The sequence below is a fragment of the Cebus imitator genome, unplaced genomic scaffold (assembly GCF_001604975.1).
Source record: "Cebus imitator isolate Cc_AM_T3 unplaced genomic scaffold, Cebus_imitator-1.0 Scaffold93, whole genome shotgun sequence".
Lineage (NCBI taxonomy): Eukaryota > Metazoa > Chordata > Mammalia > Primates > Cebidae > Cebus > Cebus imitator.
In genome coordinates, this window is record NW_016107408.1 from 6,629,193 (window position 1) to 6,647,911 (window position 18,719).

Genomic DNA, 18,719 nt, shown 5'->3' on the forward strand with positions numbered 1-18,719 from the left:
AAAAAAAAAAAAAAAAAAGCAAGGTGCAGAACAGTGGATGCAGTATGCTATCTTTTATGTAAGAAAGTGCAGAAAATATGGGAATAGGACATGAGTAAAACTTCTTGGAAAATACATTTGATTTTTGAACCATATAAAGCTATTGACCCTTCAAAATAAATTTTAAAAATATATAGGCAGGGCGCGGTGTTTCACACCTGTAATCTCAACATTTTGGGAGGCCGAAGTGGGAGAATCACTTGAGGGGTTTGAGACCAGACTGGGCCACATGGCATCTCTACCAAAAGAAATGAAAGATAGATGAGTAAAATTTCCCAGAGAAAATGCAAGTGCAAGATTAGACAAAGTCTTGGGTCACAATCCTGAGGACATTCACCTTTGTTTTTCTTTTTTTGAGATGGTGAAGTCTTACTCTGTTGCCCAGGCTGGAGTGCAGTGGCGAGATCTCAGCTCCCTGCAACCTCCACCTCCTGGGTTCAAGTGATTCTCCTGCCTCAGCCTTCCAAGTAGCTGGGATTACAGGCACCTGCCACCATGCCCAGCTGATTTTTGTATTTTTAGTAGAGACGGGGTTTCACCATGTTGGCCAGGCTGATCTCAAACTTCTGACCACCCGCTTGGGCCTCCCAAAGTGCTGGGATTACAGGCGTGAGTCACCATGCCCAGATCTATTCTGGATATTTCATGTAAGAGGAATCACACAATATGTGACCTTTTTTTTTTTTTCAAGACGGAGTCTTTCTCTGTTGCCCAGGGTGGAGTGCTGTGGTGCCCTCTCGGCTCACTGCAACCTCCACCTCACATGTTCCAGTGACTCTCCTGCCTCTGCCTTCTGAGTAGCTGGGACTACAGGTGCTCACCACCACGCCTGGCAAATTTTTTTGTATTTTTAGTAGAGACAGGGTTTTGCCATGTTGGGCAGCCTGGTCTCAAACTCCTGGCCTCAAGTGATCCTCCCGCTTTTGCCCCCCAAAGTGCTGGCATTATAGGCGTGAGCCCCTGTACCCAGCCAGTACGTGACCTTTTATTAGTCTTTTTTCACCCAGCATAATGTTTCTGAGGTTCATCCAGGTTGCAGCTTATATTAATTCTTCATTCCTCTTAACGGCTAAGTGGCCCTTCACATGCATAAGCCACTATTTGTTTATCCACACATTTTTAGAAGGGAACATTGATTTTTTAAAATAGGCTTTATTGGCTGGCCGAAGTGGCTCACGCCTGTAATCCCAGCACTCTGGGATGAGGTGGGCAGATCACCTGAGGTCAGGAGTTTTTTTTTTTTTTTTGAGACAACGTCTTGCTCAGTCAACCAGGCTGGAGTGCAGTGGCGCAATCACTGCCGCCTCAACCTCCGAGGCTCGAGTGATCTTCCCGCCTCAGCCTCCCAAGTAGCTGGGCTACAGGTGTGTGCCACCATGCTTGGCCGATTTTTACATTTTTTTGCTATGTTGGCCAGGCTGGTCTCAAACTCCTGGGCTCAAGTGATCCTCCTGCCTTGGCCTCCCAAAGTGCTGGGATTACATGTGTGAGTCATATGCTCAACCCCGGGGATCTCCTCTCTGTTGCCATCACCCCGTGGGCCCCTCACCCTTCTCATTTTCCTTCTCATTGGTAGTGGTATGTGGTTTTCTTCCTGTTGACCAGGACAAAGGTCCCAGCCATCACCCTGCCCTCCCCTTTTGTCTCCTCTCCTGTCCCACAAAGTTTGAACTTCCCAGCTTCGCCATGTTTAACATACCACCTCATCTTTAAAAATATATATATTTTTAAGCCAGGCACGGTGGCTCACGCCTGTAATCTCAGCATTTTGGGAGGCCAAGGCAGGAGGATCATCTGGGGTCACAAGTTCAAGACCAGCTTGGCCAACATGGTGAAATCCCACTTCTACTAAAAATACAAAAAAATTCGTTCCAACAACTTGACACTTCCAAGAAAAATTTTAAAAAATACAAAAACAAAAGCTGGATGTGGTGGCACATCCTGTGGCGGGTGCCTGTAGTCCCAGCTACTCGGGAGGCTGAGGCAGGAGAATTGCTTGAATTCGGCAGGCAGAGGTTGCAGTGAGCTGGGATCATGCCACTGCCTCCAGCCTGGGTGACAGACAGAGAGACTCCATCTTAAAAAATACATATATATTTTGAGACAGGGTCTCGCTCTGTCTGTCACCCAGGTTGGAGTTCAGTGGCGCAGTCTTGGCTCACTGCAGCCTTGACCTCTTGGGCTCAAGCCATCCTCCTGCCTTCGTCTCCCAAAGTGCTACGATTACAGGAGCGAGCCACTGTGCCTGCCTTACTGCCTCCACCTGTTCCTGAGGTTCCACTTGTCTAGACCTCTAGGGTGTTGTCCAGAAGGAACAGGGTCTTGTGGAAATCAGAAAAAAGAGGCCGATTCGGCCGGGCGTGGTGGCTCATGCCTGTAATCTCAGCACTTTGGGAGGCTGAGGTGGGTGGATCACCTGAGGTTAGGAGTTCAAGACCAGCCTGGCCAACATGGTGAAACCCTGTCTTTATAAATAAATTTTAAAAAAGAGACCGATTCGACAGCAGGCATCACCTTCTGAGGCATCGCCAAGTGGCTGTGATTAGGATTGGCCACCAGGGGGTGCAATGGAGCCACAGTCTGTGAAGGGACAGAAGAGGCCTTTGGGGAGACCCTGGAGGTTGAAGGTGGGGGTGCCAAGCTGAGGTCTTGGACATGATCACCTTGCCAGGCCAAGCCCCAGGAGGTCTCTGGTTGGTCCTGAGAGATCTGTCGAGGGTCCCTTCTAGCAGGCAGGTGGGCCTCAGAGAACAGGGACGGGCCCTGGGAGAGGGGATCCAGAGACAGGAGGAGTGCGTGTGGTGGGTGGGCAGGGGCGTTGGGACTGGCTCACTCCATTGTCAGGGGCTAAGTGTGTCCCAAGCCGTGTGGGTAGGAGCAGGAGCTTTCTCTGGGGGGTGTTGAAAGAGTGCACCTGTGAGACCCAACCTCCAGGGCCCCCAGGAGCCCAAGATGGACAGGGGATCTGTACTGCTGGGTGGGGCAGACAGGCAGGCAGCGCGGCAGGGGTATGGGGGGACAGGACAGGTGCCGGCTAGAGACGAGCTAAGGGGCGCAGGATGGGGCGTGAGCTAGAGGGCAGGGGAGAGGGGCCTGCATCCCAAGGGAACGCCAGCACCAGGTGCCAAGGCCCGGCAGCCCTGGGAATGGGTGGAGCCAAGGTCAATGGCAGTCAGAGAGCTTTGGAGTTGAGATGTTGGGTAGAGCAACCTCCTGAATATTTAAGTAAACTTGAAGTAGAACTTACTTAAAGTGCACAAATTGGCAGCTTGAATTCCTACCACCTCCCCTACAGAAGAGGTGGGCTTGTCTAAGACTCTGAGGGACAGTGTGGGGATCGCTGGTGCTCAGCCAGTTGGTGATGGAACAGAGATTAGAGCTGGACCCCTGAGGCTTAGCCCCACGCTCTCTTCCCCAACCCTGGGCCTCAGTCAGCCTCTGGTAATCCCTTCTGTGCTCAGGGCACCAGCGCTGATATTTCCCTTCAGCAAGGCAGGGGCAGGGAGTGAGGCTGCCAGAGCCCTGCTGGCGTCATTCTGCCTGGTATAGCTCGGGAGGTGGGGTGGGGGGATTAGAAGCCTCTGAGAACAGCACCGCATGCTGCTCGGGTAACACCTGCTACCACAGCCTCGCAGCCAGGAGTCCCAGATTTTCCTGGTTCCTGTGCCTGCGGACAGGCCCCCAGGGCGACTGGCTTTGTGAAGGGAACACTGAATGCCCTCTCCACTGTCCAAGTAGGTGGAACCCCAACCCCTGGGTGGGGTGGAGAGGCAGGAGCTGGCACGGCAGGTGAGTGAGGGGGATGGGCAGGTGCCGGTGAGAGAAGCACTAAGGGGCAAAAGATGGTGTGTGACCTGGAGGGCAAGGCATGCACTTTAAGGAGGAAAAAGTGGAATTCATGGAGCTTATTGTCTTGGAAGGCGGAGGGAGGGATGGCCTCCTCTAAGAACTGCAGATCTGCAGGATGTCTTGGGAGACAAGAGTGCCCAGAGGGACATGTCTGATGAGCTGGACGTGTGGGGCAGGGGGTGTCCTATGCACCCTCCTTGCCTGCTCCTCCCCATCCCCCAGGCCATTTGCAGCCCCCGGCTCCCTCTAACATCCCCACCCCCTACCACAAATCCTGTGTGTGTGTGGTCCAGTCTGAGCCATCTGGATAGAAGCAGAGGCTCCCTAAGGGCTCACTTTGATTAAGAGGCTTTTTCTCTAGGACCAAGGGCTGAGGCTACCTAAAAGCTTTCCGCCACAGGATCTTGCACCCAAAGGACCGTAATCTTCCCTCTGGGCAAGTAAGATAAACCATGAGAATGGTGGTGTGGGGGACCCGGGCACCACCCACTACACAGTTGCATTAGATGTGGTCATTGGAGTTTCACGAGTCCTGCATCTTCTCCCACCGTGGGCAGCAGGGTAAGGCTGGGGTGCTCCAGGCTCCACTGAGCCCTGCTCATCCCTCCCACCATCTCTGGGGCTCAGAAGCACCCAGAAGGCACCCTGAGACCAGTGTCTGCAGGTCTGCAAGGGGCACAAACCTCCATGCATCCTTCTGGCTGCGAGGGAAAGGTGGGGAGCCAGTGCCAATGTTTGCAGTCCCTGGTCATAGCCTCGGGAACCAGGGACCTGGGGAATGTGCCTATTGATTTGGGGGCTGGCTCCGCCCCAGTTCTTGCTGCAAAAGAGGCCAGATGCTCACTGTGTGTGGCCTGCCTCTCTTGAGATACGGATCAGACCCCTGTCTGTTCTCCAACAGGTGCTAGGAGGCCCTCATCGGCTTAGGAGGCCACTTCTGAAGCTGGGGCACCCCAGGGAGGCAGCAGTGGCCAGGATGTCCATGCAGAGCACCAACCCTCTGAAACCCAAGGCCCCGCATCAGCCGCCTGGGATCCCCAAGTCCCTGAGCTGTCAGCGGCGCCACACGCTCCCTGCCAGCGAGTTTCGCTGCCTCACTCTGGAGGACGCTGTCAGCGCCTTTGAGATTGAGCGTGAAGGTGAGGGACCGCGCATGGGGTGGGGGCGTGCTCCACTCTGGCCCAGCTATCCTGTGGGGAGGAGACCCTTGAGTCTCCTGTTCTTGGAGGCTGGGTCCCAGAGTATCAGACCAGGTGTGCGCTCAAGAAAGTGGGGAAAACAGCAGCCCTAAACCCCATTTTCCTGTGGGGAGCGGGACATCTGAGTGGACACTCAGGGTGCCGTGGGCAGTGGGTGTGAGGCACAGTGAACCAGTCACCCACCCGAGCCTCCTGCCGCAGCCTTCATCTCCGTCTTGGGCATCTGCCCCCTGTACCTGGATGAGATCCGGCACTTCCTGACCCTGTGTCCAGAGCTGTCCCTGGGCTGGTTCGAGGAGGGCTGCCTCGTGGCCTTCATCATCGGCTCGCTCTGGGACAAGGAGAGACTCATGCAGGTGAGGATGGGGCTGCGACGCCCAGCTCCTGGGAGGCCCCTGAAGACAGCCAGATGGTGGGGAGGGGAGACCAGGGGCTGAGAGAGTACAGGCCGCAGGACGCCTCCCTGGTATAGCTGCCTGGTATAGCTCGGGAGGTGGGGTGGGGGGATTAGAAACCTCTGAGAACAGCACCACATGCTGCAAGACCTTCTGGGTCTTCAAGTTTTCTCCATGGGGTTGGGGGTATGTCTCCCAGTTTGGGGCCCTCCTTGGCTGGGAAGGGAGCCCTGACTACAAGCACCCAGGGGACACCCTGCTCCCCACCTGGGTAGGTGGTTGGGGGGAAGCACACATCAGCAGAAGTGACCTGGGCTCTGGTCCCTTGCTCACCCCCAGGAGTCGTTGACGCTGCACAGGCCTGGGGGCCGCATAGCCCACTTGCATGTGCTGGCCGTGCACCGAGCCTTCCGGCAGCAGGGCAGGGGCCCCATCCTGCTGTGGCGCTACCTGCACCACCTGGGCAGCCAGCCAGCCGTGCGCCGGGCTGTGCTCATGTGCGAGGACGTGCTGGTACCCTTCTACGAGAGGTTCGGCTTCCACGCCGTGGGTCCCTGCGCCGTCAGCGTGGGCTCCCTCACCTTCACGGAGCTCCACTGCTCCCTGCGGAACCATCCCTTCCTGCGCAGGAGCAGCGGCTGCTGAACTGGGCTGCCCACGTGATCCCCTTCTCTGCCCTGGGTTCATCTCAGCTTGGCTGAGCATGGAGACAGCGGCTTCCAGAGAGTGGAGAGAGCAGGGCTAAATAAAGAAGAGATGGGGTGGCTTCTCGTGGCCTGAGCTGGAGTGGTGTGTCCCGTCTGTCCCCACAAGGCCTCTGGACCTCCTGTGTTCTGAACCCTGTGCCTGAGACTGGGCTGGGTTAAGTGGGGACAATGGGAGGCGCTGTGGGGTCCCTGCCTCCTTTCCTCCCTGGGCAGGTGGGCAAAGGCACTAAGGCGGATCCTCACAGGAGCCCAGTGCTCAGGGGGTCCTTATTCTCCCCAGCCTCATGGATGCCCCTTGTCACCCTCAGCCTCTGGGGTGAGGACAGTGGGGAGCAGGATGGGGCAGAGGTGGCCTGTGCTGTGGAGGCAGCTTGGGGCAGGGAAGCTGGGGCAGGGCCAGGCAGCCCCTCCCTGCCCTGCAGCCAAGGTTGAGCAGGTGGGGGTGGGAACCCCAGGGGCCTTCAAACCAGCCCTCCCAAGTGGATCCCCTGAGGTCTTCACATGACCCAATCTGGTTTCTGGTCCAACTAAATCCCCAAGAGGCTCCACAAGTTTTCTGCTGTCCACTGGGCCAAACCACGGTCTCTGAGCTGCTGATGGCTGACCCCTCACCCCCGCGTCCCAGGGTCATTCTACCTGAGGTCTCCATTAAGACAACACTGCCATAAAGAATATTATTTAATCCATAAGATATCCGTACAAAGTTAGCGTTCCTTTGAAAAATTAAGACTCTGATATAAACTGGTAGAAAACAGGCCTGATGAGCCTTGATCACCTGCTGGGGGCAGGCCTCAGGGTGGCTCCGCCCAGCCTCACTCCACCTGAGGTCTGCTTGTGTCTCCTCGCTTGCTTTCTGCCCCTAGACTATGGCCAAAGCCTCTCCTGAAATGTCCCATCTGAGAGCCTTACGGATGGGCTACAGGGCAGAGGTAGGACAAGCAGGAAGGGCCATGGTGGGCACCCGGCCCTGGGGCAACTAAGGGCACCGCCATGTCCCCAGCAAGGGCACGCTTGGGTAGTAGTGGGGGAGAAGGCACCATAGAGGCAGCGCTGAGGACCCTGGGAAGAAAAGGACCCTGCCCCCAGGAGATGGTCCCAGCAGGGAGCGGGAGGATGTCAGGACCCGGGACCCGAGGCTCGGAGAAGCAGGTGCCTTGGGTGTGCCGGAGCTTGGGCCAGGCTCTCGCAGGCCTCACGCCTCCAAAGAACCCGGCTTAACCGACCATCTCACACGGAGTCAGCCTCGCCTGGCAGTGGGGGACCCGAGTCCTGAGCCCGGGCAGTGTCTTGGGTCTCTGGCACGCAGGGCACTCAGCAGTGGGCAGCCCTCGCAGGCAGCCCCCGTGCCAGCAGTGCCGTGGCGCAGCCACTTGACCTGGGTCAGTGCAGCACCTGGTCCAGCTCGTACTTCTCGCAGAAGCGGCTGGTGAAGGGGAAGCAGGTGAGGTGCTCGATCCATGGCCAGTTAAAGGGGTAGATGTACAGCCAGAGCACCAGGCCGGAGAAGAGGCCGGCAAAGGCCAGCAGTGACACCAGGATGAGGGCCCGCTTGCGGTACTTGTCGCTGGTGCCGAAGGTGATGTAGGGCAGGAAGGCAAAGGCCAGCAGCAGGCCACTGAGGAAGCCGAAGATGTGGGCGATGTTGTCGATCCAGGGCAGGAGGCCGCAGGCGAACAGGAAGAGCACGATGCCCGAGAGGTTGAGGAAGGCCTTCCAGGGCCGCTCCAGCAGCGGCCAGCTCTGGAAGAGCTCCACGAAGAGGCAGGCGAGGAGGCCGAACTGTGAGCCGGCTGGTCCCACCTGGGGCGGGGCAGGGGAGATGCGGCTTCAGGCAAGCGTGGGCGGTCTGGGCCGGGCCTGTGCCCTGGGTCATCCCATTGATCAGTTCCTCCCTGGTAGGCACTGGGGACCCCTGAGGTTGAGGGGCCGGGGTCGGCTGGAGCTGCCAGACCAAAGCTGGGCCTGCTCTGTCCATTCTTTCAGCAAACACCGAGTGCCTACTGTGTACACCCCTGGTGTGGGTCACAGCAATAATACAGACAAATTCCGGGCCACACACGGTGGAGAGAGGATGGACACTGAGCAGGCTAGATTAGTCAGGTGGAACTGATCTAAGGCTGCTGACAGCACACGTGGGCCATTTCCTACCCCTCGGCCTACAAATACCCGGCATACTGCCAGGCAGTGGGCACGGTTATGAAGATAAATGAGGCAGTGGAGGGACAGGGTGACTCAGGAGCATCACTGTTCCCTCTCACTGGGATTAAGGGACCAGCCAGTCAGCCCCCAGCTTAGCTGTCCATCTGCCATGGAACCCGGCACAGGAGGGGCCGCATGTCCTTCAGGCAGATCCAGGTGGGTGGAACAGGAGCAGCAGGACTGGCCCCCTACGTGACGAAAGGCTTCAGACTCAAGAGGGTCCCCCCACCACATCTTTACCTCCGCCCGGTATGGGAGGAAGATGGCACTGGCGAGGTTGCCCGTGATGCCGCTGAGGATGAAGATGATGGCGATGCGGTGCCAGCCGGCCAGCTTCTCCAGGTCCCTCAGGATGGTCATTTGAAAGACCACCGACACGAGGCAGTGCACCACGCTGGGGAAGGGACACACCAGGTGCGGCCTTGAGTCAGGTGCTTCAGGAGCAGCAGGCTTCGGCGGGTTCCAGCCATGCCCAAGCCCACGAGCCCTTCTCCAGGGGTCTGGCTGGGCGACCATCACAGGGGCCGGGTTCGGGGGCAGTGAGGAGCCTCTTACCCGGCATGTAGGAAGAGAGACAGCCAGAGCCTATAGAACTGATCTGGGACCTCTGGGTTGAGGAAGGGCAGCAGCCCACACACCTTGTCCAAGCAGTGCACCTGGGGGTGGGTGGATGGTGCTCAGCACCCCAGAAGCCTGGGAGGGAGTGTGTGAGCCCCAGCCCCGGCATCCTCTCCTCCACCACCCCAGGCCTCGCCTCACCTGGGAGCAGAGCGTCGCTTCCTCGTGGAAATAGCCGTGCATGAACTCACAGTATTCCCGGGTGGTGATCTCACAGCTGGGTCGACGGTGAGGCAAGAGGGGGCATCAGGGCCCCCAATAACCACTGCCCACCTTGCCCAGAGCCCAGAACCTGGCTACAGCAGGCATCACTGGCAGGAAGGGGGATGCCCCTTACAGGGCCTTCAACTCTGGAGCAAGCTCCCTTCCTCCAGCTCACACCATGGGTGACCCCAGAGCAGGGGAGGGAAGGACAGTTATCGGAGGGCATTGACCCAGCAGCTGTGGGTGGTGACGGTGGAGGAGCAGAGGGCCCACAGGAAACTACAGCTCGGGGGGCGGCGGGACAGGCCGAGGACAGGCCCAGGTGGCTCACCTGCCCTTGGTGCCAATGCAGCAGGGGCGGCCCTTGATCTTGCAGTCTATGTGCAGGAAGCCCGTGTGGTTGCTCTTGGCCTGCTCTGTGCAAATCTGCCGGGAGGGGCACCGGCAGGGGAGTGGGCCTGTGCAGTGGGCAGGTTCCCCAACCCCGACCTTCCCAGACACGCCTGCCAGGGATACTCACCGGCCACTTGGTGATGTCATTGGGCCAGATGTGGGCACCACTGGAGGCTGGCTCCTCACAGGTCCTGGAGACAGACATCAGATTGGGCTGTGGCACCCCCAGCCTGCCATGTCCACCCAGCCATGTCCCTGTGGGTGGCTCCGACGGCCTGACCCCGAGACCCAGCAGAGGCTCCAGGCCCTACCTGGGGTCCTGGTGACAGACAGCCCCTGATGTCCGCTTCTGGCCCAGATCAGACTTGTCCATGGGGGGCCCAGTGTCATCCTGCCACTTGACAAAAGTGGCCAAAGTCTCCTGGAGGGCAGAAGAGGGCTGGTCAGTCACGCCAGGGCCAGGTCACCCCCACTGGAGTGGGCAAGGATGGAGGCTTTTCCCATCTTCCCAGGGCTCAGTCTCATCTAGGGGGGTCTGGGGAAGGGTGGGATAGGGAGGAGGGAATGTGGTCACTGCCCTTGAAGGGCCCATCCCCCAGGCCAGGGCAAGTGGGGCTGGCCCGGGGACAAGGGTCCGGCAGGGGTGGGACGGAGGGCCTGCCCCCACCGAGCAGTCCTTCCGCTGGGTCTGGATGCAGCCTGAGTGGTCGTTCTGGACACAGCAGCCTGAGTCCCGCTCCAGGTCTCGCTCCCGCTGCACCAACTGCTCGATCTGCCTGTCCTTCCGGATGCAGGGCGAGAACTTGGCCCCCAGGTGGATCAGGTCAATCTGGCGGAGGGGAGTGGAAGGGAGCAGAGGGGAAGGGAGCGGAGGGGACAGGAGGGGAAGGGAGCAGAGGGGAGGGGAGAGGAGGGGAGGGGAAGGAGAGAGTGAGTTTGGGCCCCAGACCTGGGAGGGATCCATCACTCCACCTCTGCTTTGTGGAGTTTCCCCCTGATGAGGGGCCTGCGGGTGGGTGAGCAGCCCACCTGCCCAGCCGGGGGTGACAGGGCACAGGGGCTCCTGGCTCAGATGATGTCCCCCAGCATGGATCCTCACCGAGCTGGGGCCGACCCAGAAGTTCTCCTGCTGGATGTACTTCACGCTCTCGTACACACCTTTGTTCCGCAGAACCTGTCACAGAGCACAGAGGTAGTGCAGGGAGGGCGTCAGAACAGCGTGGACCCTGGTTGTGGGGGGCGGGGGCAGCCGTCCCCAGTGCAGAGCCTCCAGGAAGGGGCCAGATAGTTGTGGTGGGAGGGATTAGGTACCCACGACACTGAGGCCTCCTGGGGGAGGCTGGGACTCCCAGCATGGAGCCTGACTCACCAGCTGGGTGGTGATGTGCTGGGCAAAGCCCACAGGTGCGATGCCATACGTGCAAATCACCAGCAGCGTGATGATGACATGGACGAAGGTCAGCCAGTAGGTGAAGTAGGGCCTGTGTAGAGAGGCCTCGGGTCAGCCGAGCCGAGCTCCTATGCCATTCTCCAGTCCCGGCCCAGTCGCCTGGCTCCGCCCTGTCAGCTCATCTCAAACCAGACCAACTTTGAAGATGCACCTCCAAGCATCTCTCTCTCCCGGCTTAAAACCCTCTGACAGCTTTCCACTGCGCTTGGGACAAATTCCAGAATCACCCCCTCTTGCTGGCTGCAAAGCGTCACCTGCACGACCACCTCTCTGGCCTCTGTGCCTGCATTTCCTGGGATACTTTGCTCTGTGCAGCCCCAGGGCTTTTGCACATGACACCACTGTTTGTCCTGACCGCACCCCTCCCCACCAGCTGTTCACTTTCTCCCGGTCCTCCTCTGGGACTCCCACCACACCCATCTTTTTTTTTTTTTTTGAGACGGAGTTTCGCTCTTGTTACCCAGGCTGGAGTGCAATGGCGCGATCTCGGCTCACTGCAACCTTCGCCTCCTGGGTTCAGGCAATTCTCCTGCCTCAGCCTCCTGAGTAGCTGGAATTACAGGCACGCGCCACCATGCCCAGCTGATTTTTTGTATTTTTAGTAGAGACGGCGTTTCACCATGTTGACCAGGATGGTCTCGATCTCTTGACCTTATGATCCACCCACCTCGGCCTCCCAAAGTGCTGGGATTACATGCTTGAGCCACCGTGCCCAGCCTCTTTTTATTTTTTTTTAAGACAAAAGTCCCACTCTGTCACCCAGGCTGGAGTACAGTGGTGCAATCTTGGCTCACTGCAGCCTCTGCCCCCAGGTTTAAGCCATTCTCCTGCCTCCGCCTCCTGAGTAGCTGGGATTACAGGCGCCCACCATACCTGGCTAATTTTTTTTCTTTTTTTTGGTATTTTTAGTAGAAATGGGGTTTTACTATGTTGGCCAGGCTGGACTTGAACTTCTGACCTCAAGTGATCTGCCCACCTTGGCCTCCCAAAGCGCTGGGATTGCAGGTGTGAGCCACCACACCTGACAGTTGCTTGTTATTTTCTAATTTGGGCCCAGTGTTTATTGGGCTGCTACAAATCAGAAGCCCTGTTCTTCTTCCCCAAGGGCTCTGCATGGCCTCCCCCAGGCTCCCCTCACTCCCAGCCCATTTGTTTTTTGAGACGGAGTTTTGCTCATTGCCCAGGCTGGAGTGCAATGGCATGATCTCGGCTCACTGCAACCTCCACCTCCCAGGTTCGAGCATTTTCCTGCCTCAGAGTCCTGAGTAGCTGGGATTATAGGCATGCGCCACCATGCCCTGCTAATTGTGTATTTTTAGTAGAGATGGGGTTTCCCCATGTTGGTCAGGCTGGTCTCCAACTCCTGACCTCAAGTGGTCCGCCCAGCTTGGCCTCCCAAAGTGCTGGGATCACAGGTGGGAGCCACTGTGCCCGGCCCCCAGCTTCTTTTTTAAAAGTAGAGGTAGGATCTCACTATGTTGCCCAGGCTGGTCTGAAACTCCTGGGCTCAAGCAATCCTCCCACCTTAGCCTCCCAAAGTGCTATAATTACAAGTGTGAGCCCTGGCCCCAGCTTCTAACTGGCCTCTGACCCAGCCTGCCCTCCCAGCTCCATCTCCAGAGGCTCCATTTCAGGGCCTGCAGGCAGTGACACTCCAGGAAGATTTGTTGACTGGCTGCTGTCTGGGAGCAAGGCTGAGGAGGCAGGCTCAGAAAGCATGGGGTGAAGGAGAGGCAGCAAGCACCCAGGCCCTTCCCAGGTCACGTGCACAGCCCTTGGGTCAGGGTGCACCTTCGAGGGTGTCACTACACTCTTGACCCGCAGGAGATGCTCATGAAAGGTTCACTGAATGAGTCAGGGGGCGCTTCAGGAGGACCCAGAGGAATCTGGAAGCTTCCAGGCCCTCCTGGAGGCTCCAGGGAGGCGCCTCACCGGTGGCTGTCGAAGCTCTCCAGCTGCCGCTGCACGGTGCTGCTGATGCTGCGGCGGTAGCTACGGTTCAGCCAGTTGCCCACCACGCCCAGGCCGTAGTGCCGCTTCTTCCGATCAAAGGCAAAGTGCTTCACCTTGGAGGCGATGCGCTTGCCGCGCCGGGGACCAGGGACTGGGGCTCGGCCATACTCCTTCCTGGTGGGGATGGTGGCTTTCAGCCTGATGTCTCCCCCACAAAATACTCCCAGACCCCACCAGGGTGATCAGAAAGGGCTTGGTGGCCAGGGTGAGGTCTGGGGATGTCCCCAGGCTGGTGGCTGGCCTGGAGGAGGGACTGCCCCAGCACTCACAGAGGGATTTGCACCCCATCAGGGGAGACAGGGGAGGCTGAGTGTGGGATCCCTCGGAAGTAGCTGGCAGAGAGTGGGGGGGACTCAAAGACATCGTCAGGCATGGAGCTCATTTCTTCCTGGGGTGGGGGACAAGAAAACACAGTGTAAGGAGTCTGTCCCAAACACTGCACCCCAGCACCTCAATTCAAGGGTAGGACACGGCTGGACAGACAGGCTCTTCACGATGAGGCAGGAAGCCACATGCCTGTCAGCCCCAGTGGTGGCACTGTGCCCCACCCCAGATCCTCACTCTACCCAACAGAAAGATGGGGGCCCAGCAGCTCCACACAGGACCATGCCACATTCCGCCAGTGGGCCTCTAGCCTCCTCACCCAGCTCCCAGGCCACCTCACCCCTCCCGTCCCTGAGGACCCACACCCCATGCTTGCCTTACTAAAAAACGAGGAGTCAAATGTGTCTGCCCCATCAACCACATCCTCCTCCAGGAAGCTCGGGAAGGCAAAGCTGCGCTTGATCACCCGGCACCGCTGTCCGGTGGCATCGAGCACCGAGCGCCCCTGTGCACAGGCAGAGGCACGGGTATCAGGACCAGGGCCCGGCCATCCAGGCCCCCAGCCCCAGCACCGAAGGAATCATCAAGCCCATCTGCCTGCAGGCAGCACCTTGGGCGGAGGGATCCTGCCCAAAGCATGGAGGTTCTGCAAGCTGAATGGGCAGGAGGAGCTCCTGAGACGGGAAGGTCAGGACGTGGGGCACCAGCTTCTGTTGGCACACCACTCTTGGCACAGTTTGGAGTCACCTTCCCCTGGTCCTGCTGCCCCTCTGGCTTGGGCTGCTGGTATCCTAACACTCAAAGCCACCCACACACTATATCCTTACTCCCGAGGCTCGGGCCGTGTCTCCATCCTGTTTCTTGGCACAGAATACCAGGCCCCTGCCCACCTTTCTGATCCCATCTCCTGCCACTGCTCCCATAACTGCCCGCTGCTCCCTCAAAGCACCGCACTTCCTCCTGCCTCCTGGCCCTTGCATAGGCCATTCCCTCTGCTGAGAATGCTGTTCCCTTCCCTCCCTAGTGAACATCTCCTTGTTTTTCTATGATTAACTCGATGTCTTCCCTGATACCAGCCACTCTCCTAAATTGACCACCCTGAATGGCGACCCTCACCCTGGGCTGGGAGCTCAGCCAGGACGGTGATGGCTCTGCACACTGTGCCCAGCACATAACAAGGACTGGGCAAACCCGGGTGGGTGAGGAGCGAGTGTACGTCTCACTTCCCACTTCCCCAGCTTAACAGTCAGTGCAGAGACCAGGTTCCCAAACTGGGCAGGTGCCGGGGGGCCATAGAGACTGAAGACAGACAGAAGGATGGAAGCTGGGGTGCTGTGCTTCGGGGTCCCTCTTTGCCCAGGGATCCCAGCACACCCACTGTCCTTGGCACTGAAGGCAGATGCCCGGGTGAGCTTTAGGAGATGCTCCTATGAGGAGTGGAAGGGAGGGGCAAGGGAGGGAGGCTGGGCAGAGGTGGGGGAAGACGGGCACAGCAGGTGGGGGAAGACGGGCACAGCAGGAGGGGGCCCCACACCTTGATGAGGGCAGCAGCAGCTTGGAAACTCATGTGAGCCACAGACATCCTCTTGCGGCGTGGCAGATGGGAGTAGCCAGAGCGGACGCTGGTGAACGAGGTGAGGGACAGGACTCCGGGGGTCAACGGCGGGTGTGGGGCGTGGGGCCTGTCCACCTCCTCTGGGTGGCGGAAGGCCCGGCCCCGGGCCAGTGGATCCACAATCTGGAAGGGAGGGGGCAGTGAGCAGAGCCGCTAGGGTCCCCACCCCTGCTCCCTTTCCCTGTGGATCCCACCTTGGGCAGCTTGCAGGGCTTTGGGGACTCAGTGCCCTGGAAGGATGGCACCTCCTGGCTGGGGAGCTCCAGGTCCCGCTGGCACGAGGCCTTCAGGCGGCCGTAGCGCACGCTGCAGTGGTGCAGGCTGCGACGCTGCCACTGCTGCCGCTGCCCCTCCCAGTCGCCGCTGACTCCAAACCACTGGGCTGCACCCCTGCGGGAGCAGACAAGAAGCAGGTGGGCATGAGCTTGTCTGTGCCTGTGCACCTGAATGTGTGGAAGCGGTGATGGCACGTGTGCCTGCGTGCCTGCAGGGGTTTGGGGGGCGGATCCACCTGTGAGGCCCCTGGCTGGAGCCCAGTGACCAGATGAGCAGAAGCAGGGGAAGACTAGAGCGTGAGGAGCCAGACTAGGGCCCCAGGCACCCCCCACGCTGATCCAGCCAGCTCCTCGAACCCCCTCAGCCTCTACACTGTGACATTCTGCAAGGCACACACCCGCCTCCCCATCTCTACCATGACATTAGGCTGCAGGGAGACACTGCTCTTTAATGCCTGCCTACTCCTTCCAGAGAGGGGACGCAGGGACCAGGCCCAGTAATGTCCAGGCACCAAGAATCCACAGGTTGCTGGGTGGGGGGCGCTGGGCTTGGGTGTGGGGGCTCACTTGCGGATGCTCTGGGACAGCGAGGCCTGGCGGCGGAAGCCGGGGCGCTTCTCTGAGCTCTCCTGCCATCGGGCCCGTGGCTCCTGGAGGCTGACGCTCTTCAAGAAGGCTGGGTTCTTGGGCCTCTTGGGGAAGAAGGAGGGAGGGCAGGCAGTGACGTGTGCAGCCCAGGTCCGAGGTTGGCTCTTCTTTAGCCTCCCATTCTGAAAATCCTGAGAACAAACCTCAACCCCAATCTGCTTTCACTGTGAATATATGTATATGTATATATGCTTTCTTGAGACGGAGTCTTGTTCTATCGTTCAGGCTGGAGTGCAGCGGTACAATCTTGGCTCACTGAAACCTCTACCTCCCTGGTTCAAGTGATTCTCATGTCTCAACCTCCCAAGTAGCTGGGATTACAGGCACCCGCCACCACACCTGGCTAATTTTTATATTTTCAGTAGAGATGGGGTTTCACCATGTTGGCCAGGCTGGTCTCAAACTCCTGACCGCAAGTGAAGCGCCCACCTTGGCCTCCCGAAGTGCTGGGATTACCGGTGTGAGCCATCTCGCCTGGCCTACATATATACTTTTTGAGATGGAGTCTTGCTCTTGTTGCCCAGGCTGGAGGGCAGGGGCACCATCATAGCTCACTGGAGCCTCAACCTCCCAGGCTCAAGCAAGCCTTCTACCTCTGTGTCCTAACTAGCTGGGATTACAGGCATGTGCTACCACACCCAGCTCATTTTTTTTTTTTTTTTTTTTTTTTAAGTATTTTCCAGAGACAGGGTCTTGTTATGTTGTCTAGGCTGGTCGTGAACTCCTGGGCTCAAGTGATCTGCCTGCCTCAGCCTCCAAAAGTGATGAGATTACAGGCCTGAGGCCACCGCGTCCAGCCTCCTTCTGAATTTAAAATCGCCATTGTGTAGTGTTTCTCCGTCAAGCCCAGCGTGTTTCCCTAACTCATCACCCAGTCCCTCCCCTCTGCACCATGACGCTCCTGCCTGCTGCTGCGTCCTCTGCAGAGCTCTGGGCTGAGCGGGTGGTGTTCACATCGTTTCCCTTTATACTCCAGGCTGCGCGGGAAGCCCACGCTGCTATGAGCCTGTTTCAATGAGCTCTTTATGGAGCAACAGCCCAGACTGTCGGAAACACTGATTCATTTTCACTATCTTCCAAAGGAACCAGGTACTGCCTAGGAAGGCTGCTGATGCCAGGGAGACACTGTCCCTGCTCACCCGTGTCAAAGACAGCCCCCAGCCCTCAGAAGAGAGACCAAGAGTCCAGCAAGCCCTTTCTCGGGGCTGGCACTTCCTATCCGCCTGTGACCATGATGAGAGTGAGCCCGGTTCCCAGCCTGACTCCCTGTGATTATTTTGGACCCAGGAAGGAGGGGGTGAGGTCGAGTCAAGGGCTGCACAGGCAGCAGCTGTGGCTCAGGAAGAGCCTCTCTAGGAAGTGAAGCTGTCCAGAAGGTGTCATGTGGGCACATCTGTTGCCTGTAGCAGGACAGTGAGCCCCCAGGCTGGCCCCCTTACCTCAGGCAACATGCTGTCCTGCTCGCCAGGGGCCGGGGTCTCTTTCTCGGGGGGTGGGATGGTGATGGAGAGATTGGGTGGCTTCCGGCTCTGCAGGCGGCTGCTGGACACAGAAGACACGCTCCCGCCATTCTTGTCAGCAGAAGCCATGGTGGGCAGGAGGCGGGAGGGCTGGAATGGAGACCGGGAGAGCGGCGGTGGGTGGTGGAAGGGGTGGCAGGGTATCAGGACCCTGATGCCAAGGCACGACGAGAACCGACCGACCAGCCCAAAGTTGTTTCAGACATCTCTGGGGACTAAATCCAGCCTGAAAATCCCAGCACTTTGGGAGGCTGAGGCAGGCAGATCACCTGAGGTCAGGAGTTTGTGACCAGTCTGGCCAACAAAGCAAAACCCTGTCTCTACTAAAAATACAAAAATTAGCCAGGCATGGCGGTGCATGCCTGTAATCCCAGCTACTGGGGAGGCTGAGGCAGGGGAATCACTTGAACCGGAAGGGGTGAGCCAAGACGGCGCCATTGCACTCCAGACTGGGGTGACAGAGCGAGGCTCCAACTCAAAAAAAAAAAATAAATAAATAAAAAAGAGCATGAAGATGAAAAATGTACAGCTGGAGTGCTCTTGACTGCCTCATCAGGGGTAGGCCGGGGGCATAGGGTGGCTTCTTGTAGACAATGGGTCCTGCTTTTGTCTCTGGACAGGAGGGGTCGAGGGAGGACAAGAAGGCTCCGGGACAACCTGGTGCTCCCAACAAGCTCGGCCGGGCAGGTTCGTGCTACGCTCCCAGGGCCAGCTGTGCAGGAAGCAGGTGGCTTTTGGAGGAGGGCTCCTGAGCTGTGCAGCAGGAAGTGGCAGCTCAGCCAAATGCCCAGAGAGATGAGAAACCTACTGTGCTGGTTCCTGTCCCCCAAGCCCACCCGGCTCATTTTTCTTTTTCTGTAGAGGCAGGGATTCTCCATGTTAGCCAGCCTGGTCTGGAACTCTTGGGCTCAAGACATCTGCCTGCCTCAGCCTCCCAAGCGGCGTGCACCTGTAGTCCCAGCTACTTGGGAGGCTGAGTCAGGAGCAGAACTTGAACCTGGGAGGCGGAGGTTGCAGTGAGCCGAGATTGCGCCACTGCACTCCAGCCTGGGTGACAGAGTGATAATGTCTCAAAACAAAACAAAACAAACCAAAACAAAAAAAATGAAAACACAATTAGCTAGGTGTGGTGGCACATGCCTATAATCCCAGCTACTTGGGAGGCTGAGGCATAAGAATTGCTTGAACTCAGGAGACAGAGGTTGCAGTGAGCCAAGATCATGCCATTGCACTCCAGCCTTGGCGAGAGTGAGACTCTATCTCAAAAAAAA

At 58.2% G+C, this 18,719-nt stretch overlaps 2 protein-coding genes across 6 annotated transcripts in view; one reads left to right on the forward strand and one right to left on the reverse strand.

Moving 5' to 3' along the window:
* The first annotated feature begins 3,486 nt into the window (after positions 1 to 3,486).
* On the forward strand, positions 3,487 to 6,262 carry AANAT (aralkylamine N-acetyltransferase). 2 transcript variants are annotated; one of them, XM_037741070.1, is made up of 4 exons: positions 3,487 to 3,773; positions 4,790 to 5,027; positions 5,289 to 5,443; positions 5,822 to 6,262. In XM_037741070.1, exons 2-4 carry the CDS (start codon positions 4,865 to 4,867, stop codon positions 6,125 to 6,127), a joined length of 624 nt encoding a protein of 207 aa, XP_037596998.1. In that variant the 5' UTR covers positions 3,487 to 3,773; positions 4,790 to 4,864; the 3' UTR covers positions 6,128 to 6,262. The 2 variants fall into 2 exon arrangements, with proteins under 2 accessions (XP_037596998.1, XP_037596999.1); XM_037741071.1 differs by lacking the exon at positions 3,487 to 3,773 and adding an exon at positions 3,801 to 4,449.
* Positions 6,263 to 6,849: 587 nt separating this feature from the next.
* Positions 6,850 to 18,719, reverse strand: part of RHBDF2 (rhomboid 5 homolog 2) — a 29,475-nt gene continuing 17,605 nt past the window's right edge. For all 4 annotated transcript variants that reach the window (XM_017535837.1, XM_017535838.1, XM_037741069.1 and 1 more), the window contains exons 3-19: positions 17,368 to 17,538; positions 15,848 to 15,972; positions 15,200 to 15,395; positions 14,925 to 15,128; positions 13,767 to 13,895; positions 13,336 to 13,454; positions 12,986 to 13,180; positions 10,973 to 11,084; positions 10,703 to 10,777; positions 10,271 to 10,432; positions 9,915 to 10,024; positions 9,731 to 9,794; positions 9,542 to 9,636; positions 9,148 to 9,223; positions 8,944 to 9,044; positions 8,629 to 8,782; positions 6,850 to 7,989 (exon numbers count right to left, since the gene is read on the reverse strand). In XM_017535837.1, the coding sequence (XP_017391326.1) occupies positions 7,570 to 7,989; positions 8,629 to 8,782; positions 8,944 to 9,044; positions 9,148 to 9,223; positions 9,542 to 9,636; positions 9,731 to 9,794; positions 9,915 to 10,024; positions 10,271 to 10,432; positions 10,703 to 10,777; positions 10,973 to 11,084; positions 12,986 to 13,180; positions 13,336 to 13,454; positions 13,767 to 13,895; positions 14,925 to 15,128; positions 15,200 to 15,395; positions 15,848 to 15,972; positions 17,368 to 17,517 (2,487 nt within the window). In that variant the 5' untranslated portion in view covers positions 17,518 to 17,538 and the 3' untranslated portion in view covers positions 6,850 to 7,569. The remainder of the gene's footprint in view (positions 7,990 to 8,628; positions 8,783 to 8,943; positions 9,045 to 9,147; positions 9,224 to 9,541; positions 9,637 to 9,730; positions 9,795 to 9,914; positions 10,025 to 10,270; positions 10,433 to 10,702; positions 10,778 to 10,972; positions 11,085 to 12,985; positions 13,181 to 13,335; positions 13,455 to 13,766; positions 13,896 to 14,924; positions 15,129 to 15,199; positions 15,396 to 15,847; positions 15,973 to 17,367; positions 17,539 to 18,719) is intronic.

Coding starts and splice junctions, on each gene's coding strand:
- AANAT (XM_037741070.1), top strand. CDS start 4,865: ATGTCCATGCAGAGCACCAACCCTCTGAAACCCAAGGCCCCGCATCAG. Junction 5,028..5,288: donor CTTTGAGATTGAGCGTGAAG/GTGAGGGACCGC, acceptor CTCCTGCCGCAG/CCTTCATCTCCGTCTTGGGC. Junction 5,444..5,821: donor ACAAGGAGAGACTCATGCAG/GTGAGGATGGGG, acceptor GCTCACCCCCAG/GAGTCGTTGACGCTGCACAG.